The 23,373-nt window shown below is 48.5% G+C and overlaps 1 protein-coding gene and 1 long non-coding RNA gene across 2 annotated transcripts; one reads left to right on the top strand and one right to left on the bottom strand.

Moving 5' to 3' along the window:
- Nucleotides 1-4,080: 4,080 nt before the first annotated feature.
- LOC119972286 (60S acidic ribosomal protein P1-like) lies at nucleotides 4,081-11,518 on the bottom strand. Its single transcript, XM_038808734.1, has 4 exons — nucleotides 11,299-11,518; nucleotides 7,847-7,921; nucleotides 4,494-4,596; nucleotides 4,081-4,217 (listed from the first exon to the last, which is right to left on the bottom strand). The coding sequence occupies exons 1-4, from the start codon at nucleotides 11,368-11,370 to the stop codon at nucleotides 4,138-4,140; spliced, it is 330 nt and encodes a 109-aa protein (XP_038664662.1). The 5' UTR covers nucleotides 11,371-11,518; the 3' UTR covers nucleotides 4,081-4,137.
- A 110-nt stretch (nucleotides 11,519-11,628) lies between these two features.
- Nucleotides 11,629-19,628, top strand: LOC119972929. Its single transcript, XR_005462177.1, has 2 exons — nucleotides 11,629-11,898; nucleotides 19,381-19,628. It is a non-coding gene; the product is annotated as an uncharacterized LOC119972929 (long non-coding RNA).
- Nucleotides 19,629-23,373: the final 3,745 nt, after the last annotated feature.

Raw genomic sequence — 23,373 nt, 5'->3', positions numbered from 1 at the left:
GGCCTCTGATCGCCAACCAGAGAAGCATTCGTTTATCTCCACTCTTTGCTTTCTGTCAGTTAACCAATCCTCTATCCATGCTAATACATTACCCGTAACACCTTTATCTTATGCAGCAGCCTTTTGTGCAGCACCTTGTCGAATGCCTTCTGGACACACCACATCCGGTTCCCCATTGTCCACCCCGCTCGTAATGTCCTCAAAGAATTCCACTAAATTAGTCAAACATGACCTGCCTTACATGAACCCATGCTGTGCCTGCCCAATGGGACAATTTCTATCCAGATGTCTTGCTATTTCTTCTTTAACAATAGATACAAGCATTTTCTCCACTACAGAAGTTACGCTAACCGGCCTATAGTTACCCAATTTCTTTCTACCTCCTTTTTTAAACAATGGCATCACATTTGCTGTTTTCTAATCTGCCGGAACCGCCCGAGTCCAGCGAATTTTGGTAAATTACCACGAGAACATTTGCCATTTCCCCCACCACCTCTTTTAGTACCCGAGGATGCAGTCCATCAGGGCCAGGAGACTTGTCTACCTTTAACCCCATTAGCCTTCCCAACACTACCTCCTTAGTGACAATGGCAATTGGCCAGGATGGCTGAGAGATCTGCTCTGTTCCTCTTCAAAACAGTGTTGTACGATCTTGCACGTCAACTTGGAGAGGTTTAATATCTCATTAAACTAACAGAATTTAGGGCAGCACGGCAGCACAGTGGTTAGCATTGCTGCCTACGGCGCTGAGGACCCGGGTTCGAATCCTGGCCCTGGGTCACTGTCCGTGTGGAGTTTGCACATTCTCCCCGTATCTGCGTGGGTTTCTCCCCCACAGCCCAAAGATGTGCAGGATAGGTAGATTGGCCACAATAAATTTCCTCTTAATTGGAAAAAATAATTGGGTATTCTAAATTTATTATTAAAAAAAGAAAAAAAAATTAGCAGAATTTTGTAATTCAAAGGTTAGGCAACATAACTTAATAATAATCTTTTAGCTTTTGAAAAGTTAACTCCAGTTGCAAGCGATCTTAATTTAAGAGTATTAGCACCACCTGGTGGTGCTTGTTGGGATCATTAGGATTTTGACATGAATTAGTTTTATAACACAGTATATAATATTCTTTACTCTTATTTTACAATCTCCCTAAACAAAGCCTGGCGATATCTGCTACCACCTTCCCTACCAATACCACTGAGGTGGCAGTGTGGCTTTTTTTTAAACTTATGTTTATTAATTTTCTATAATAAGCAAAATCATTGAAGTTACATCATAAAAGAATGAGACTAACAAGCAAACACACATATTAACTTAACCCCCAAAATTAACTAGGCTCCCTAACAACTGACGGTGACTAGCTCCTTAAAAAAGGAAATGAATGGCACCCATCTCGGGTAGAATCCTTCAACTGATCTTCGAATGGTCCAAAAATGACATGAGGCCACCCAAAAAGCCGAGGCATTGGGCGGAGTAGGAGACTCCGCTCAAGCAGAACGCGTCTCCGGGCTATTAACGAGGTGAAGGTTCGGACATCCGCCTTCACCCCTCAAGCACCAGCAAGTCTGATATCCCAAAAATGGTCACCATTGAGTATCTCCGACATGGTGTTGAAGAAAGAGGTCCAAAACCTAACTGACTTGGGACAAGACATATCAGTGTGGTAAGCTGGCTCCCAAGAGAAACGTTCACACTTGTCCTCCACCCCAGAGAAAAATCCATTCATCCTCGCTTTAGTCAAATATGCCCTGTCGCACCACCTTGAGTTGGATCAGATTTAGCCAAGCACAAGGAAATGTGGGGAAATATACGGACAGCTACTGGACAGAGCCCGGACAAACTGGGGACAGAGGTAGGATGAGGACTCTGGAGTGGAGCACTGAGCAGGGTGTGCTCCACCTCCTCCTGCGCAAGGCTAAGCCTAATGCAGCTCAAAGTGGTGCACAGAGCGCACCTGACCAGAACCTGAATGAGCAGGTTCTTCCCGGAGGTGGAGGACAAATGTGAACGGTGCCAGAGGGGCCTGGCCAACCACACCACATGTTTTGGGCTTGCCCCAAGCTTGCTGGGTTCTGAACAGCCTTTTCTGAGGCAATGTCCAGGATTGTGGGGGTGAGGTTGAAGCCATGCCCAATAGTGGCAATCTTCGGGGTACATGGGGAAGGGGGCCAACGCCCTCGCTTCCCTAATTGCACGCTGGAGAATCCTGCTTGGCTGGCGAGCAACACCCACGGCTGCAGACTGGCTCGCTGACCTTTTGGAATTTCTCCACCTGGAGATTAAGTACGTCATCCGAGGGTCAGAGGACAGCTTCCTGGACACTTTGGGGGGGAGTTCGTCGGTCTGTTCCAAAACACCCGGGTCAGAGGCTTTCCCAGTCTGCATCAACCCATTTAATGATTTCCTCTGGGCCCCAACAAGGAGTTCATCTCCTCACGCTCTCCCCCTTCACTGCGGGGATGGGTAAGCTGTCCAAAAAGCCAGTCATGAGCTATCCCTTAGCCAGAGACCTGAAAAAAAAACTGATTCAAAAGCCTCATTAACCTGAGGAGGGGCCGAAACTAGGCCGGTGCTCGAGTTACATACTTGTGCAGCACAGTAACATAGTGGTTAGCACAATTGCTTCACAGCTCCAGGATCTCAGGTTCTATTCCCGGCTTGGGTCACTGTCAGTGCGGAGTCTGCACCTTCTCCCCGTGTGTGTGGGGGTTTCCTCTGGGTGCTCCAGTTTCCTCCCACAATCCAACGATTTGCAGGTTAGGTGGATTGGCCACACTAAATTGCCCTTAGTGTTGGGTGGGGTTACTGGGTTATGGGGATAGGGTGGAGGTGTGGGCTTGGATAGGGTGCTCTTTCCAAGAGCCGATGCAGACTCGATGGGCCAAATGGCCTCCTTCTGCACTGTAACTTCTGATTCTAGTGCAATCTCCCAGGTAGCCTCCTGCAGTTTCATCTGGTGAACTCAGAGGCAACTGACCTTCTCCCCATATTCAGAAAAAATGCTCCTCAAACAATGCAGCTGGTCTGCTGCTTTTTGGTGACAACAGTTCGAATTGTGGATGCAGCTTTTTCCTACCAGTGTTGGGGTGAGTACCAATGGTCCACGTCAGGGATGGAGTGTGCAATTCTGATCGCTATCTTATAGGAAGGATGTAATTGCCCTAGAGGGGGTGCAGAGAAGATTCACCAGAATGTTTCCTGGGATGGAACATTTAAGTTATGAAGAGGTTGGATGGGCTTGGGTTTTCTCTGGAGCAGAGAAGACTGAGGGGTGACCTGATCGAGGTGTATAAGATTATGAGGGACATGGACAGGGTGGAGGGAGCAGCTGTTCCCTTAGTTGAAAGGTCAGTTACGAGGAGACACAAGTTCAAGGTGAGAGATGGGAGGTTTAGGGGGGGATTTGAGAATGTTACCCAGAATGGTGATGGTCTGGAATGCACTGCCTGGAAGGGTGGTGGAGGCAGGATGCCTTCCATCCTATTATACCTTGATGAGTACTTGACACACCATAACATTCAAGGCTCTGGCCAAATGATGGCAAGTGGGATTGGGTGGCAGGTCGGGTTCTTTCATGCATCAGTGCAGACTCGATGGGGCGAAGAGCCTCTACTGCACTGTGATACTGTCTTAACTTGACCTTTCATCAGAACTAAGGAAACAGAAGTGTAAGCTGAACTGTTAACCATCTCTCCACAGATGCAGAGTATTTCTAGCACTTGCAGTATTTTGGTTTTGCACTTACATCCCCTGTTCAAGAATGCATTTCCTCATGCATTGCCTTGGCATCCCACTTCACCCACATCCTGCCCAAGGGGGTCAGCTTCTACTTGCAGTGACAACAGCTTGACTCCTCCACAGGCTGCATGCAGCAGCTTACACAAGATGTAGTCAAGAAATGAAAATAAGCAGCAGCTTCCTCCAATTAAATCTCAGCCTCTCCTACAAGGTATCTTGAGACATGGGAAACGTGGGATGCCAGTACATTCTTTTTAAAAATCCCACATTGATGTACAAAAAAATCAGTTAAATTATTTCTATAGGTATGAATCCCAGACTCTAACATGAATCCCACACACAAGTATATTCAATTTTTATTTATTTTTTGTAAATTGTAACAATGTTGTTGCAGGGCACATTTAATCGAAGAGGCCAAAGCCCATGTCATCGTCCGACTCTTCAGATTCTTCCTGTTTCTTCTCTTCCTTTTTCTCTTCAGCTGTCAGACAGAAAAAAGATTTTAATTCTTCAGTACAAACCTGCACAGCAATGATCAAAATTAACATCCATCAAACGGTAGGTACATTTATTAAAGCATGCAGTACTGAGGAAATTGAAGGTTAAAGAATACGGCCCAGCAACATTTCACAAAGCACGTTAACAATTCATCATTTTATTACCTTGTTTTCCAAATTGCTTCTAAAATAATTGGAACTCCAAATTGTTCCAAAATTAGCCCTGCAACCCCCACCATTGAAAGTAAAGTTACACTCACCAGCAACAGGGGCAGCGGAGGAAACAACTGCTGCAGCAGCTGGGGCACTGCTACCAGCACCAACGTTGCAGATCAGACTATTGACGTCAATATTAGCCAATGCCTGAAAAACAAAAAGATAGTCAATGCTGACAAGACTTCACAACCCGTCAGTGCTAAAAGCTGTATTCTTACTCCAGAATTACCTCAACTCTTGTCTTCAAACACCTAGGCCCCAAGCTGTGCAGCATCCTTACTTTGACCTTTTAGTTATCCAACTAAATATTCTTCAGTGGCTCATTGACATATAATTGTGAAGCACTTTGGGGCCTTTAATTAAAGGGGGAAGTACAAGAATGGCACAGTGGTTAACACTGCTGCCTCAGTATCAAGGACCCAGGTTTGACCCGCATCTCCCTAGTACATAACGTGTATTTGAGAACTGATTTTTTTGTGATGGGGAAGGCGGTTAGCTGGGGTGAGGAAGACACTGTACGAACATGGTCAAGGAGAAGTCGTCAGCCCAGAGGCCGCCCTTGAGGGTTTGATGTGGGACTGTTGGCAGACCCAAATTTGTATCAAAATGGGGACGGTAATCGAAGATTATGTAGGGTTTAATAGGAATGGGGAGGTTTTGCCATCAGTGGTATGGGAAGCGCGAAAGCTGTAGTGAGGGGCAAGGTCATCTTGTTTAGCAGCAGTGGTTGATAAAGGAGATCTTGGGAGGTAGATGGAAGGTACACGAAGGACCCAACGCCGGGTCTTCTGGCAAGGAGGAAGGAGCAACGGGCGAGGTTTGATCTTCTGGGCATGGAGAAGGCGATTCGGCAGCTATGGGGAGTTGTGTAAGAGCATGGGGGGGGGAGAGAGAAGAGAAGAGGCCAGCCTCTTATTGGGATTTGTACGAATCAGCTACCAGAGTGGACACCAGATGTGAGGAAGTTTTTGGGACGATTGGAATGTCCCGAAGTACGAGTGTGCTGGACTGGAGGAGCCAGTGGGGGTGAAGGAAGTGATGCTGACAATAGGGTGAATGCAGATGGGCAAGCCACCGGATGGTTTTGCCGGTAAATGTTATGAAAAGCGCACGGATAAGTTGGCTCCGCTGGTGTTGAAATGTTTGAGGACGCAATGACCAGGGGGCATTACCAGACACGATTAGTCAGGCATCCATTTTATTGCTCCTTAAAAAGGACATGGATCCAGTAGTGTGGATCGTGCAGGCCCAGATCTGTTGAACGTGGATTCCAAGATATTGGTGAAGGTGCTGGCAACTCAGGTCAGATGAGTGTCTCCCGAAGGAGATTGGGATCAGACAGGGTTCGTAAAGGGAAGGCAGATGTCGTCAAACGTGCAGCGGCTGTTGACTGTGGTGCTTTCTCCTGTAGAAGCAATTTGGAGTGGCACTGGAAGCAGAGAAGGCGTCTGATCGGTTGGAAGGGAGCTATCTGTTTGCAGTGTTGGGAGAGGTTTTGGATTGGGCATAAGTTTGTGACATGGATGAAATCGTTGTACAAGGATGTGATGACGTGTGTGCGAACAAACAAAATTAGCTTAAGAGCATTTTCGGTTGCACAGGGGGATAAGGCAGGGATGCACCATGTACCCCCTTCTGATTGCATTGGCAATTGGGCCCTTGGCCACAACAGTGAGCTGCTCAAATAAATGGAATGGGGGAGTGGAGTTGGTGGAGCATAGGGTGTCCCTGTACACTGATTATCCTATAGCACCCAGAATTTTCTGTGGTGATATAATGGGAAACGTAGGAGATTTGGGGCATTTTCAGGCTACAAGCTGAAGCTGGGTAAAAGTTAATGTTTTGTGGTGCATCTCCAGGTACAGGGGTTGCCATTTCAGGTGACAACAACCCACTTCAAGTACTTGGGAGTGCAGGCAGCCCAGAATTGGGCGCAGTTTCATAAATTGAACTTTAAGAGTCTGGTAGGTAGGGTTATGGCAGATCTACTGAAGTGGGACAGTCGGGGACAGCACAGTGACTAGCACTGCCACATCACGGCACCGAGGTCCCAGGTTCAATCCCGGTTCTGGGTCACTCTCCATGTGGAGTTTGCACATTCGCCCCGTGTTTGCGTGGGTTTCACCCCCACATCCCAAAGATATGCAGAGTAGGTGGATTGGCCACACTAAATTGCCCCATAATTTGGAAAAAAGGAATTGGGTACTCGAAAAAAAATTTAAATCTTAATTTTTGCTATGGTTTTTATTTCAGTGCCTTCCGGTCTTTTTGCCCAAATTGATTCATGGGCGTGGATAGGTTGGTTTTTATCATTTGCCTGGGCAGGTACAGTGGTTAGGATTAGAAAGATGGTACTTCAGAGGGCAGCAGTCGAGGAAGGGGCGTGCTGCATTATTACTGGGTGGCGAATGCGGAGAAGGTGCAGGGTTGGAGTAGGGTGACGGGGGTGCAGGTTGTTATAGGAGGGGTGGAGTTGCGGGAACTGGTAATGGCACCATTCGGCACAGGGAGGATTCCAGGGAGTGCATGGTGGTTGCCACACTGAAAATATGGAGGCAATTTCAGCAGCATTTCACCTTATGAACGGGTCGAGGTTGATGTCGATCAGAGGAAATTATGCATTTGAGCTGGGGAGGAAAAAGGGATGATGGAGATGAAAGACTGGTTCTTGGGGAAGGGTGGTTCATAGGAGGAATTGGGGTGATGTTTACTTTATTTTGTAATGCTTTGTAAATGTTATAAAAGAGCCTTATACAGTCTCAACGTATAATCCTGCTCTTGCACTCTCGCACTTTCAACATGAATGCTAACATTGCATTTGCCTTCCTAACTACCAACAACCTGCATCTTGAGGTTAAGAGAATCCTGAACTAAGACTCCTACGTCCATTTGTGATTTCCAAAGCCTTTTCCCATTTAGAAAAGTCTAGGCTTCTATTCTTCCCAGAGCACAGACCCAGAGTCCTGAACCGCTCCTCATTGTCCTTCATTCTGGGGATCATTCTTGTGAACGTCCTCTGGACCCTCTCCATGGCCAGCACATCACCCCTAGATACTAGACAAGCGCAAATATACTTGTTCAAGACAAAGAATACACTCTGGTGCCAGGCTGAAGTTTCTAGAGATCAGATAATGCCTTGCAGTGCCAGGGATCCCGGTTGGATTCCAATCTTGGATGACTGCAGTTTGCACATGCTCCCAATGTCTGCGTGGTTTTCCTCCAGGTGCTCCGGTTTCCTCACAGTCCAGAGGTATGCAGGTTAGGTTACAGGGATGGGGAGTGAGCCTAGGTAAAGTACACTTTCAGAGCGCCAGTACAGACTTAGATGAGCTAAACAGCCTCGTTCTCAACTGCAGAGTTTCTAGGAATACATTGCCAGCATGAATTCAGATATTACCTTGGCAAACAGACTAGGCCAGAAAGGCTCAATGGTCACACCAGCTGTTTTAATCAGGGCATTGAGTTTGTCTTCCTGAAAGAGAGGAGTTTTAAATATGTTATTAGCAGAATAATACAAACATTATACAATATTAAGACCAAAAGCCTTATGTTCACAAACAATGAAATGAGGCAATTCTGGGGCAAGGTAGCAACGGTCAATGTGACAGGGAGGATGAATGTAGTTTAAAATTCAGCAACGGCAGGCCAAGGGATTGATTAAGGGGAAAATCAGCGGGTTAGCCCTACAGCCTCACGGCGCCGAGGTCCCAGGTTAGATCCCGGCTCTGGGTCAGTGTGGAGTTTGCACATTGTCCCCGTGTTTGCATGGGTTTCGCCCCCACAACAACCCAACAATGTGCAGGCTAGGTGGATTGGCTACACTAAATTGCCCCTTAATTGGAAAAAAAATGAATTGGGCACGCTAAATTAAAAAAGGGGGAAGTTCCAATTTGAAATAACTGAGGAACCAAATTCGTACTTTGCTTCTGTCTTCACAATAGATATGAATAATGTACCGGAAGGTCTGAAAAACACATTTTAATGAGTTGAAGAAAATCAGCATTAGTAAAGAAATGGTTTTGGGGAAATCAATGGGACTGAAGGCAGATCGATCTCCAGGCCTGATCATCTTCATCCCAGTGTACTCAAGGAACTAGATCCTAGATCCATTCATGGTCATTTACCAAAAATCTTTGGACTCTGAATAGTTCCTACAGATTGGAGGGTAGCTAATCTAACCCCGCTATTCAAAAAGGCAGAGAGAGAGAGAGAGAGAGAGAGAGAGAAATAGGAAACTATAGACTAGGAAGCCTAACATCAGTAGTAGGGGGGTTGCTAGAGTCCATTATCAAGAATTTCATAGCACGGCATTTGGAAAGCGGTGGCGTCAGACAGGCAGCATGATTTACAAAAGGAAAATCATGCTTGACAAACCTACTGGAATTCTTTGAAGATGTAACTAGTACAGTTGACCAGGGAGAACTGGTGGGTGGGGTTTAAGACTTTCAGAAGGCTTTCAACAAGGTGGTTAACACTGGTGCCCCGAATTGAATTCCAGCCCCAGGTGAGTTTGTGTGGAGCTTGTACATTTTTCTCCGTCTGTGTGGGTTTCCTTCGTGTGCTCCAGATTCCTCCCAGTCACAAAAACGTGTGGGTAGGCCATGCTAAATTGACCCTCAATGTCCAGATTACGTTATGGGATGGCCACTCGTAAATGGACAGAGTGCTCATTTGAAGGGTCAGTGAAGACTCAATGGGCCGAATGGCCTCCTTCCATACGGTAGGGGTTCTTTGATGGGCAGCACAAGTGCCTAGCACTGTCGCTTCACAGCACCAGGGTCCTAGGTTCGATTCCCTGCTGGGTCACTGTCTGTGCGGAGTATGCACGTTCTCCCCCTGTCTGCTGGGTTTCCTCAGAGTGCTCCGATTTCCTCCCACAGTCCAGAGACGTGCAGGTTAGGTGGATTGGCCATGACACAGTTGCCCTTAGTGTCCAAAAAGGTTAGGAGTTACGGGTATAGGGTGGAAGTGAGGGCTTAAGTGGGTCGGTGCAGACTCGATGGGCCGAATGGCCTCTTTCTGCACTTTATGTTTTAAGTCTAGATGTTCTATGGTCTCACATAGCAGATTATGATGTAAAGTTAAAGTACATGGGATTCTGGGTAGTGTCAAGGTGGATAGAAAGCTGAATAGCAGGCAGGGAGCAGAGTTGGAATAAATTGATCTTTTCCAACTGGCAGGCAGTGAGTGGTGAGATACCACAGGGATCCGTGCTAGGACCCCAACTGTTCACATTATATATTCAGGCATTGGACATGGGAACTAAATACATCAAATTTGCAGTTGATATAAAGTTGGGTGGGAGGGTGAGCTGAGGGTACTTCAGTGGGATTTGGCAGGTGCAGGACATTGTGGATAAATGTGAGGTTATCCACTTCGGTAGCAAAAATAGGAAGAGAGATGAATATGTGAATGGGATTAATTTGAGTGAGGTGAATATCCAGCGAGACCTTGGTGTCCTTGTGCATCAATCGTTAAGCACACAGGTGCAGCAGGCATAAAGAAGGCAAATGGTATGTTGGCCGTCATAGGAACAGGGATGTTTTACTACAACTGTACAGGACATTGGTGAGCCCACACCTGGAGTAGTGTGCGCAGTTTCGGTATCCTTATCGGAGGAAGGAAATTCCTGCTTTGCTATGGAGGGAGTACAATGAAGGCTGACTCCTTGGATTGGGGGACTATCACATGAGGAGTGATTAAATCAGTCAGGATTATACTCATTGGAGTTTAGAAGAGAGGGGATCTTGTAGAAATTTCAAGTATATACAGCTCTTGGGGCTAAAGGGAAATGGGGAGGGGGTGAAATCAGGAAATTTGTTGAATCGCCATGATTGTAATGACCGGCGGAGCAGGCGCAAAGGGCTCAATAGCCTCCTCCTGTTTCTATGTAGTGATTAATGTACCGGCTTCAGGCAGAAGAGTAATCAATTCAAAAAGAGGAGAACTCCAGAGACATGAATGGCTGAAAATTGTGCCATGTCGTTGCAGAATAGAGAAAGCAAGTTCACTGGAGCACACAGCTGTAATCCAGGTTGGAAAGTACACAAAAACAGTAAATGCTGGACAATCTAACATCCAGGTGACAAATCATCCAGACTCAAAACGTTACCTTCCTTCTCTCTACAAATGCTGCCAGACCCGCTGAGATTTCTGTTTCAGAGTCTAGCACACAGTCATTTGCTCAGAAAGGATACAACCATTTCAAATCACCAGCCCCGAATTTGTTCTTGGGGTGGGGGGTGGGCGGAGAACGGGACTTCCTGACAAACTTGTCCAGTGCCTAACAGCTTGATTCCAAACTGTTCAGTATCGGGGAAGCAGATGGATAAAATCCAGCTTCAACAAACTGCACATTTCAAGTCACATCAGCGGCATCTCTGCGGCCACAACATTGGATTTGATTTATTGTCACGTGTACGGAGATAGAGAAGTAGTGAGTGCTCTGTGTAGTCAAGGCAGATCATTCCGTACACGTATATAGGATAAATACAAAGTAAATACATAGACATCGGGTGAGTAGAGGGAATTTAGCGCTCCTCAGAGATCAGTTCATGTCTTTCTGGAGCCACAGGTCGAGGTGTGGAAGGGCTCCCTCCGGGGGAGAGCTGCCCAGTCTGGCCCCACGTGTGGAGCAGCAACTCCGGCACCCAGAGGCTGGAAGGGTCCCGGGCCTCCCTCCCCCGCCGGGCCGCAGATCTCTCTGTCCGGGCCAAGGGCCTCCCTCCCCCGCCGGGCCGCAGCTCTCTCTCTCCGGGCCCAGGGCCTCCCCCGCCGAGCGGCCCGCTCAAGATGGCGCCCTCCTCTCCCCGGGCGGACTCTGTAAGATGGCGCCGGCGCCTCACTCACGGTGACGGTGACCTCGTCGTCGTGCAGGATGAGCGCGCTGTAGATACAGGCGAGTTCCGACGTGGAGGCCATGGTGCTGGATCTCTGCGGGTGGGTCCGATGGTGCTAGTCGCCGGGGGAAACTCGGCCTTAGCTTCGTTGAGAAGAACCAAGCACTTCCGAACCGGGCAGAGCGAGAAGAGGAAGTGGTAGGCCGAGGGCCGCCTTATATAGACTCACCTCTGCGTCACTTCCTCGTTACCCTCTCACTTCCGGGTCAGTGTAACGACACATCCGGCTGGGATGGCGCTTCCTCTTGTGGAATGTTGTGAGGGGAGGGGCCAGTGACTGGAAATTTTATGTTGCAGGTTATTATAAATCTCTCTGGTATCTCTCTGAGCAACAGGAAGTGTTTTAATTGAAGCAACATCAGAATGGTCACAGCACAGGAGGAGGCTATTCGACCCTTCATTTATCTGCTAGCCCATGGAGGGAAAAATTTACGCCGTGCCCTCAGTAGCCCTGCACATTCTACCTTGTCAGATAATCATCCAATTCCCTCTTGAAAGCCTCAATTGGACCTGCCTGCACCATGCCTTTGGCTACTATCGTGCGTTCCAGGTACACTTGAGACATGAAAACATTTTTCCTTTCTTTGCCGTTACTTCTTTTGCCAACTACCTTAAATCTGTGCCCACTGGTTCTCAACCCATCCACCGATAGGAACAGTTTTTCCTGCTTACTCTGTCCAGATCCTCTATCAAATCTCTTACGTTCTCCACAGAACAATCCCAAGTTCGCCAATATTTCTATGTAACCGAAGTTCCTCATCCCTGGAACCATGCTCATGATTCTTCTGTGCTCTCTCCAATGCTTTCACATCCTTAAAGTGTGACGCCCCGAAACAATCCTCCAGTTGAGACTTCCTTGCTTTTCGACCCTGTTGCTAAAGCCCAGAATGATGTATGAAGTATTAGCCATGCTCTCAACCTGCTCTGCCACCTTCAGTGATTTATGCACATGTACACTCTCTTTCGAATTGTAACATAATCAACAAATGCCGGTCTTGCCAGCGACGCCCACATCTCACAAACAAAGTTTTTTTATGAAGCTTCCTCCAGTCTGAAAAGCAACTGTTCACCATTATATTTCAGATCACTGAGCCAGTTTCATATCCACATTATTGCTGTCCCTTTTATTCTAGGGGCTGTAATTCCATTCACGGGTCTTGTGCGGCACCTTATCAAGTGCCCTTTGGAAGTCCCCGTATATCAAATGAACAGAATCATTCTCATCAACCCTCTGTTAGCTCATCAAAAAAATTCAAGCAAGCAGTGCAGATTGCCAGTTCAGAAATGGGCTTAGTTTTTAATTTGGCATCGGCAACCCATCACCCGGATAATTTCCAAGTTATTAACCTTGTGCCTCAACTGTGCTGCTTATGGGACTCTATGTTGAAATGCAAATGACCTAATTGTCACAATTAAACTTGATGCCGAATTACTGGTGCTTGGCACTTCCAGGAAGTGGTTAACTACTTGCAGGCGGTAAGTGGCAAAGGCAGACAATAGCCATGATGGGGCTTTCTGCTGCTTTGCAGAAGAGAACTGGCTGCGCCTCAGGATGTCAGCAGCTTGTAGCCGAATTGCCAAGTGAGTGGCAATATGCACAATCTGGTGCATATCTCCACCCACCCCCTGGGAGTGGAACCAAGATTCCTCACCTTCTAAAACGGTCTTTCACTTCTCTCCACTTTAAATGCAATAGCTATGAACCAACATGCACCAGACTGTTGCCATTCGGCGTTTATTTTGAAGATTATTATGAATTAGTCTGGTAACTTTTTGGACACACTGAGGTTCCAAAAATAGCAATTGAGACAAATAACCAATGAATCTCTTCTGATTGTATTGGTTGACAGGTGAATTTTGGCGAGACAACAGAGCTGCTTTCCCTGTCTTCAAAATAGTGCCCAAATAACGTGCTCAAAGCCTGAAATGGAGTTTGGATCCACATGTTAATCCTCCAATATTATACTCTCCTCCCTTTGTGGGAGTGCCTCTACTCTATCCAGTACTGTTCACTTAAGACATGGTAATAAAGGGATCTCAACAAGTGGGAAATGATGAGTGTTAACCAAATCTGCCCACAGAACACCGTTCCACCATTTCTTTCTCCATGTGTGTCTAGGGGCCTAGGGCACAACACAGAATCATTGTAGTGCAGAAGAATTGTTATGATACCTATTGTGGATAATTTCCTATTCCTAAGGTGCGAAAGATGATCAAGGTGGGGGCTGGAACTGAAACGGCAGTTTTAGCCCACCTTCAACACAAGATGTAATTTTGGGGAAGAAGTTGAATCTTACGGTAGGAGCGGTCGACCAGAGAAGATGTGTGTCACTTAAATTGCCTGCTAGAGAGGGCAGCATGGTGGCCTAGTAGTTAGCACAACCGCCTCACGGCGCTGAGGTCCCAGGTTCGATCCCGGCTCTGGGTCACTGTCCGTGTGGAGTTTGCACAATCTCCCCGTGTCTGCGTGGGTTTCGCCCCCACAACCCAAAAATGTACAGAGTAGGTGGATTGGCCACGCTAAATTGCCCCTTAATTGGAAAAAATAATTGGGTAATCTAAATTAAAAAAAAAAAAAATTGCCTGCTAGAGTGGGGATCATGGTGGCACAGTGGGTTAGCACTGCTGCTTCACGGCGCCGAGGTTCCAGGTTCGATCCCGGCTCTGGGTCACTGTCCGTGTGGAGTTTGCACATTCTCCCAGTGTTTGCGTGGGTTTCGTCCCCACAACCCAAAGATATGCAGGCTAGGAAGATTGGCCATGCTAAATTACCCCTTAATTGGAAAAATTTAATTGGGGACTCTAAAATAAAAAAATAAAAATTTGCCTGCTAGGGGAGCTCAACATTTCGATGGAGAGGGTTTGACCTGCCTCCCTGCCCGATACCGATCATCTGATTGGCAGTAACCAATTCATTGGTGAGAATTGCAAATACTACTTAAAAGTATATCACCATAACACCCATACTGTTCATTTGTCACTGGAGGTAATGGGGACACAATTTCACTAACATCCTAACCACATTTATTCTGGAAATTCTGTCAGGAACCCATCCAAAAGAGTATGTGGTGTACTTCACCTTATAGCAGTCACCAGGAGCAGAGGGCTTGATCATCAGCAACTATTTTATTTCTTTATTGTTTCATGGGGTGAGAACATCAACGGCAAAGCCAGAGTTTTTTGCCCATCTTTTCACAGTAACTTCCTTGCAGTGTTAATGCAAGCCCACTTGCGACACTAAAGATTATTATTATTAATTGCGCTTTAACTGAGTGGCTTGCTTGGCTGTTGCAGAGGGTAGATAAGAGTCAACCACATTACTGTGGTTCTGAAGCCACATGTAGGCCAGACCGGATAAGGATGGCAGATTTCACGAGTGAATCAGATGGGTTTTTACATGAATCCAAAGCAATGGTTGTCGTGGTCACTATTACCAAGACTAGCTTTTATATTCCAGAATAATTAATTGAATTCAAATTCCACCAGCTGCCTTGATGGAATTTGAACTTTTATGCCCCCAGAACTTTAGTCTATTGGTCTGGACATCTGGATTGCTAGTGTCATCCCGTGCTAAAATTTCCTCTTTGTCTGGAATGAGAGGAGGAGATGAGACCAGGCAGGGAAGCATCAGCTGCAGCAGGAGAGAGTAAAATGGGTGAAATGGCCTCCTTCCCTCCAGGAAATAGATATCTCTCCTGTTCCTCAACCCTCTCCACCAGGAGACTTCCGGTTGCGGCTATGCGGAGCTAAGCCGCACGTTCGGCAGCTCCCGCTTTAATAGTACTTGTGGGCTCTTTTAAGGGCCCCAAACGGCGCTGATTCGACGATTCCCGGTGGGTAAAGGGGTCTGGAGCAAAACCCCCCCCGAGATTTATGGTGCGGACCCGGAGTGGGGCGAGAAGAAAAACGGCAGCTGCTCCCCTGGAAAAGCGGGGGAAGGTGGACAAAATGGCGGCCGGTGGAGCCCCTGAGGAGTGGAGGCAGCGGGCGGAGGAGCAGCAGGCGGCCCTTTTGCGCTATTTTACGGAGCTGAAAGGGGAGTTGCTGGAATCCCTGAAGGTTACGACAAGTAAGCTGCTGGAAACCGAGACAACCCAGGATGCAGCGATACTTGAGTTGCAGCAGGAGGCCTCTGAGCGCGAGGATGAGGTCTCGGCCCTCGTGGGGAAGGTGGAGATGCACGAGGCGCTCCACAAAAAGTGGCAAGATCGTTTCGAGGAGATGGACTTTCGATCAAGGAGGAAGAACTTGCGGATCCTGGGCCTCGTGGAGGGGTCGGACCTGCCGGCCTATGTGGCCATGATGCTGAATTCGCTGGTGGGGGCAGGATCCTTCCATCTGCCCCTGGAGCTGGAGGGGGCCCACAGAGTACTGGCCAGGCGGCCTAAGGCGAATGAACTCCCACGGGCAGTGCTGGTGTGGTTCCATCGGTTCAGTGACCAGGAGTGTGTGCTGCGATGGGCCAAGAAGGTGAGGAGCAGCAAGTGGGAGAATTCGGTAGTGCGCGTCTACCAGGACTGGAGTGCGGAGGTGGCTAAGCGGAGGGCCGGGTTCAACCGGACGAAGGCGGTGCTCCACAGCAAGCAGGTGAAGTTCGGCATGCTGCCGCCTGCGCGCCTGTGGGTCACCTACAAGGACTGGCATTACTATTTTGAGTCCCCGGAGGAGGCGTGGGCCTTTGTGCAGGCTGAAAAGTTGGACTCGAACTAGGGATTGGGGGCTGTGGGGGTTTTTTGTATCACTGTTTATGCTGTTGCTGGTTATTCTGTTTGGTTTTTTTTCTTCCCTCTTTCGGATGATGTTGGTTATGGTTTTGTGTTTTAAGGGGGGTGTTGGGGTCTGTGGTTGATCTGTTTTTGTTTGTACGGGGTTGGTGGATGGGTTGGGACTGCTATTTGGGAGCTGCGTTGAGGGGGTGGGGTGGGGCAGTGGGAAAGCGCGGGCTTTCCTCTGGTTTCCCACGCTGTGGGACGAGGGGGGTGGAGCTGGAGGCAAGGGGCGCGGATATCAGTTCCGTTTTCCTGCGCTGGAGCGGTGCCAATAAGCTGCTGCAGGGGGGGAGGGGTGACCCCATATCGGGAGGGGTCGGAGTTAGGGCGGGAGCTGCCGGGGTCAGCAGAAGTCAGCTGGCTCACGGGAGTACTATGGAGGTAGCGTCGCGGCTAGTAGGGGTTCTAGCCTTGGGGGGGGGGGGGGGGGGGGAGATACCGGGTTGCTGCTGGATTGGCCAGGGAGGAGCTGGGGGGGGTCGGGTGAGGTTCTATTGCCGTGGGAAACGGGCCGAGTGGGGGGGTGCTGGCCAGGGGCGAGCAGTCGATGGGCTATGGCTAGTCGACGGGGGAGGGGGGCGGGTTGCCCCCTGATCCAGCTGATCACGTGGAACGTGAGGGGGTTGAATGGGCCGGTTAAGCGGGCCCGGGTGTTTTCGCATCTGAAGGGGCTGAAGGTGGACGTGGCCATGCTCCAGGAGACTCACCTGAAGGTGGCGGACCAGGTTCGTCTGAGAAAGGGGTGGGTGGGGCAGGTTTTCCACTCAGGGCTCGACTCGAAGAACCGGGGGGTGGCGATCCTGGTGGGGAAGAGGGTGCCGTATGAGGCGTCTGAGGTGGTGGCTGATAGTGGCGGCAGATATGTGATGGTGAGCAGTAAGCTGCAGGGGGAGAGGGTGGTGTTGGTAAATGTGTACGCCCCAAATTGGATGATGCTGGTTTCATGAGGCGTATGTTGGGCCGCATTCCTGACCTGGAGGTGGGGGGCCTGATCATGGGGGGGACTTCAATACGGTGCTGGATCCCCTACTGGATCGTTCTAGTTCAAGGACAGGCAGGAGGCCGGCGGCGGCCAAGGTGTTGAGGGGGTTTATGGACCAGATGGGAGGGGTGGATCCCTGGAGGTTTGGGAGGCCGAGGGCTCGGGAGTACTCTTTTTTTCTCCCACGTGCACAGGGTTTATTCCCGTATTGATTTCTTTGTCCTGAGTAGGGGGCTGGTCCCGAGGGTGGAGGATGCCGAATATTCGGCTCTAGCGATTTCGGACCATGCTCCGCATTGGGTGGATCTGGAGATGGGGGAGGTGCGGGACCAGCGCCCGCTTTGGCGTCTGGACGTGGGGTTGTTGGCTGATGAGGAGGTGTGCAGGAGGGTCTGGGGATGTATTGAGAGGTACCTCGAGGTCAATGATACTGGGGAGGTCCGGGTGGGGATGGTGTGGGAGGCTCTGAAGGCAGTGATTAGGGGGGAGCTGATCTCCATCCGAGCCCATAGGGAGAGGGGGGGAAGAGGAGGGAGAGGGAGAGACTGGTGGGGGAGCTGTTGAGTGTAGATAGGAGGTATGCGGAGGCCCCGGAGGAGGGATTGCTGGGGGAGTGGCGCAGCCTGCAGGCCAAGTTTGAGTTATTGACCACCAGAAAGGCGGAGACACAGTGGAGGAAGGCGCAGGGAGCAGTTTACGAGTATGGAGAGAAGGCGAGCAGGATGCTGGCGCATCAGCTTCGCAAGCGGGACGGGCCTAGGGAGATTGGTGGAGTGAAGGATAGGGGTGGGAATGTGGTGCGGCAGGGGGCAGAGGTCAAGGACAGGCAGGAGGCCGGCGGCGGCCAAGGTGTTGAGGGGGTTTATGGACCAGATGGGAGGGGTTGATCCCTGGAGGTTTGGGAGGCCGAGGTTTAGGGACTTCAACAGGGAACTGTACTGGTCGGAGCCGCTGGTGGTGGGGGGGGGGGGGGGGGGGGGGGGAATGGAGAGCCTTTTGGACAGGCTGCGATTTCCAAGGGTGCAGGTGGAGGACTGGGGGCGCCGATCGAGTTGGAGGAGCTGGTTAGAGGGATTGGCCACATGCAGTCGGGGAAGACGCCGGGACCGGATGGGTTCCCGGTTGAATTTTATAAGAAATATGTGGACCTGTTGGGGCCCCAGTTGGTTCGGACCTTTAACGAGGCATGGGAGGGGGGTGTTTTGCCCCCGACGATGTCACGGGCGCTGATTTCCCTGATCCTGAAGCGGGATAAGGACCCCTTGCAGTGTGGATCATATAGGCCAATTTCACTGCTGAATGTGGACGTCAAGTTGCTGGCGAAGATCTTGGCCACTAGAATAGAGGACTGTGTGCCGGGGGTGATACATGAAGATCAGACGGGTTTTGTGAAGGGGAGGCAGCTGAACACTAACGTGCAAAGGCTGCTAAATGTGATAATGATGCCGGCGGCAGAAGGAGAGGCAGAGATTGTGGTGGCATTGGATGCGGAGAAGGCCTTTGACAGGGTTGAGTTGGGGTACTTGTGGGAGGTGTTAGAGAGGTTCGGGTTTGGGGAGGGTTTTATTAAATGGGTGAGGTTGCTGTACGAGGCCCCGATGGCGAGTGTAGTGACAAACGGGAGGAGGTCCGAGTACTTCAGGCTCTACCGTGGGACGAGGCAGAGGTGCCCCCTGTCCCCCTTGCTTTTTGCGTTGGCAATTGAGCCTCTGGCCATGGCGCTCGGAGGAGCACCGAGTGTCGCTTTATGCAGGTGACTTGCTGCTGTACGTAGCAGACCCGGTGGAGTGAATGCCGGAGGTGATGGAGATTCGTGCTGAGGGGAAAGAGGCCGGTGTTTTGGCTTTTGCGTCCCTAGTAGCCCGGCGGAGTATCTTGCTGCAGTGGAAAGATGCAAGACCCCCAAGCGCAGAGACCTGGATCAATGACATGGCGGGATTCATTAAGCTGGAGAAGGTCAAATTCACCCCGAGGGGGTCGGTACAGGGGTTCTTTAAGCGGTGGCAGCCTTTCCTCAACTTTCTGGCTCAACGTTAAGGAACTAGGTCAGCAGCAGCAGCAACCCGGGGGGGGGGGGGGGGGGGGGGTATTGTTTATGTTCATTTAATTATTAATTTATTCTGTTGTTTATTGGGTTTGGGGGGGTGGGGGGTTCGTTATATGCGTTGTTACGGGTGCCGGGGGGTGTTTATTATTGTTATTATTATTATTGTTCTGTTGCTATACATTTTTCAAAAAATTTCAATAAAAATTATTTTCTTTTAAAACCCCTCTCCACCAGGACCAACAGTGCTGAATCTGGGAACCTGACCCCTCAGTCCCCGAGTCATCCTGAAACCGACCACTGTGTGTCAGCCAACACACCCCATACGTTCAGTGGAGCTGGGTGTGTGAAGCTCCCATGTCCTGCTTCATAAAGTTCTGATCAGTACTTGAGTGCAAAACCTGCAGCTTTTTTTCTCTTTCAGTATTTTCAGGCAAGTTCAAATTACGGTAATTGGCAATTAAAAGCAATGTTGTGTGCTAAAACCAGACTCTGAAACAGGTATGTCTTATTAGCACAACTAATTGTCACCACCAAAATAACCCCCAATATCTCGCACATAAAAAGTCATGATTAATCAGGGATTAAAAGAAGTGTGCATATATATTTTTAGTATGAGTATTAATAATCTCCCACAACTCACCACACTGGATATCGAAACACAGACAGTTTCTGGCAAATCCATTCAATGACCGCTCATTGGGTTTATTGCTGTTATTAAGCTCATTCACGTCACAGATAATTGGAGCACAATAGATTTTTGAAATTAGAATGGAAAAGATTGGTAGCAAGCGGGAATTGCTGGGTGCTTCCTGGCGGCTTACCCAGTGAGGCTGCTATTGGTATCTAACGCCAATTAGGGCCAGTAATGATGCCCCACGTGGATTCACATCGGAAATGACTGTCTCGCCAGCTGATTCGGCTGAACCGCGCCCAGCAGGTCCCCGGGAACGAGGGAGGCAGCATTTAAACAGACCCCGCAGAGCAAATCCCAGACAGCGTGCAGCTATGCCACCGTGCAGACCAGCTCCACAATTCGGAGATGCCAACATGGCCAGACTTGGACGTGGTGGAATCCAGATGGGATATCCTGTTCCCCCGAAGGGGTCGGAGGGTCAGCCACAGGGCAGCCACGCTGCCTGGGAGGCAGTGGCATCGGCCGTCAGCGCGGGGACTGCCACCCAGTGCAGTAAGAAGCTAAACGACATCCACTGGGCCGCACTCGTGAGTTGGCATTGGCCCTCTGGCACCGGTTCCGCCTGCCACCCACGGCCAAACCCCCCCCCAACGACCCTGCATTTGGCACCGCACCACCTACCCCTCCCCCAGCACAACCTGGCCCCCACCAGCGCACCCCACCCACCACCAGCAGCTATCCCATGTCTGTCTCCTGCCATAGCAACACCATTCCACCCACCCCCACACACAGCGCTGGGTGCCGATCGGTTCCGATCTAACCAGCCTGTTCCCGTTGCCGAGATTCAGATCCCGCTGTGACGTAGCAAGAAACCAACAGGTGGACGAGAGTTGTGGAAGTCGAAGCAGTGAAAATGGAAGCAGGCTTGTTAATGGTGACAACGTGCTATGGTGAAGGTGGGGTGTGTGGGGGTCAAGTCCTAATTATAATATGCAAATGAGATGAGATTCCATTCCTGATCTTTTGGTAACAATTTGAATTCAATGAAATCTAGCAACTATTGCAAGGATCAAGCAGCTGGATCCAACTGGTAATATAAAGAGAAACTTGTATTTATATAGCACCTTTCGCAGTCTCTGGACTTCTGAAGAACTTTATAGCTAATTAAGTACTTTTTGAAGTGTAATCATTCTTCTAGGAAATGCAGCAGCTAAGTAGGGTGCTCTTTCCAAGGGCCGTGGAGACTCGAAGGGCTAAATGGCCTTCTGCACTGTAAATTCTATGACTCTATGATTCCATCTGCACAATTAAGCAAACTCCTACAAATGTGAGGTAACCATTGATTTTAACCATTTATTTGTTAACAAAGAGATGGCTATGGAATATTGTTTTGATTTTGAAGTATTTATTTTAGTCCAATCAATGTAATAGAATAATAGAAATTAACCCAGGAACAAATTAAAAAGGACCACTTCTGGTCGGGGCCCTGCCCAAAAATAACAAAGACCAATGGAAATTTATCAACATCAAATCATAATGGAAAAGAATTGTCGATAAAGCAATCCAACACCCGAGGCGTCCACCGGGCACAAAAGGCCTCAAGAGTGTTTGTTGACACTGCTTGCTCCTTTTCCAGGGACACCCGGCCTGAATAAAGCCGTGGAAGAGGGGCAGGCAGTCCGGCTAGATGATCTGCTTGGTCGCTCGCTGCCTGGACCTGTTAATGGCGTGTTTTGCCAGGCCCAGGAGCAGGTTTTGATTTTGGTGCATCCTTTGGTGTAGATAATTTTTGAGGGATTGTGTTAGTCCTAGCTAAACAGGCCATGGGTCATCTTAAGCAATAGAAGAATGCCTTATGATATAATTAATGGATGGAGCCAAGTCTGTGTGTAGGTTTGCAGCTTGCCACGGGATTGTAAGTCCATCAGAAATGCCTGACAAGACAGTTCTTCAAGCTGGCTCTGGAAAGGTTCTTTCCAACGATACTACATCAAGAAAGCAAGTAAATCTGATTGCTAACTTTATTTATAAGTGGTCTTTGAAACTCTAATTAATTGGAATATATAGTGGCAGGTGCAGGTAGTAAATTAAAGTTTATCCCCTTTCACTGAAGAACTGTTTGGACTGTTAACTGCAAAGCTGTTACTTCGTTGCTAATGCGATCAATTCTGTGTTAAAATTAAAGCTTGTTTTAACAAAAAAGATTGATCAGGGCGGCACGGTGGCACAGTGGTTAGTACTGCTGCCTCACAGCCCCCGGTCATTGTCCGTGTGGAGTTTGCACATTCTCCCTGTGTTTGTGTGGGTCTCACCCCAATGACCCAAAATATGTGCAGGGTAGATGAATTGGCCACACTTAATTGCCCCTTAATTGGGGAAAGAAAATAATTGGCTACTTTCAAATTAAGACAAAAACAAAAAAAAACATAAAAGGTAGGTCAGTGTTATCACTCCTGTGGTGAAACAGCCTCTCCTTATTGCAAATTGTTGGGTCTTGTCCAGGATCTTAACAATACATTTGGTACTACAATGAATAAAGTAAAAAGTCTTACAACACTAGGTTAAACTCCAACAGGTTTGTTTGGAATCACTAGCTTTCGGAGCGCAGCTTCTTCATCAGGTGAGTGTTTTTTGTGAGGGCCACAAAGAATCCAGCACAAGTTTTCAGGAAACAAAGAAATAAACTGGCCAGCTCTATTTATGCAGGGAGTCTGCTAATGATTTTTCCGCCCCCCTCATTGGGGAAGCTCATACTCCCAAAGGATTGTGGGATTGTCATTAGTCCCCAGCCAATGGTAAGCAGGCAGGTTACAACAGTGATGAAGGAGCTGCACTCTGAAACCTAGTGATTCCAAACCAACCTGTTGGACTTTAACCTGGTGTTGTAAGACTTCTTACTGTGCCCACCCCAGTCCAACGCCGGCATTTCCACACAATGAATAAAACCACTCAAAGCTATTGTAATGCATTTATTAATTATTGGCAGAACAAACCAATATCCTAAGTTGTCTTATCAAACAAAATTTGACACTGAGGCACATGAAGAGATGCTGGGACAAATGAACAAAGCTCGTTAGTTGGACTTCAAGGAATGTCTTAAGAAGGGAAACAGGTAGAGAAGTGGAGAGATTTAGGGAGTGGCTGACAGAGTTTAAGGCCCAGGCAGCGGAAGGCAAAGCCTTTTAATAGTGGAGTGACTAGAATTGCAAAATGGAGCAATGCAGAGATCGCAAAGGGTTGTAAGGTTGGAGAAAATTGTAGAATAAGGAAGGGCAAGGCCGTTACATCATCTTCATTAGCCATGATCCTCTATCTTGCATTATAACCATAGTAAATTATGTTGATAATTCTAGTAAAATTAACCAAATAGATCCTTTACAAACAGTACGATTACATGTTTCTAATTGCAGTTCCAGTAAAGAATCACAAAAATTCATAATGTGTTATAGCAATTTACTTTTTTTTTTACATTACAATTGAACACAACCATGTCACTCCAATAACATGAGGATAAATATTTGTGCCAGCAAATGCCAATACCGAATTTATCTCTGTACCATTTTAGGGAAAATTTTAAGTCCTTTATTTTAATC

The sequence above is a fragment of the Scyliorhinus canicula genome, chromosome 10, assembly GCF_902713615.1.
Source record: "Scyliorhinus canicula chromosome 10, sScyCan1.1, whole genome shotgun sequence".
Classification (NCBI taxonomy): domain Eukaryota; kingdom Metazoa; phylum Chordata; class Chondrichthyes; order Carcharhiniformes; family Scyliorhinidae; genus Scyliorhinus; species Scyliorhinus canicula.
The sequence above is the reverse complement of the archived record's forward strand: the minus strand, read 5'-3'. Positions and strand labels throughout refer to the sequence as shown.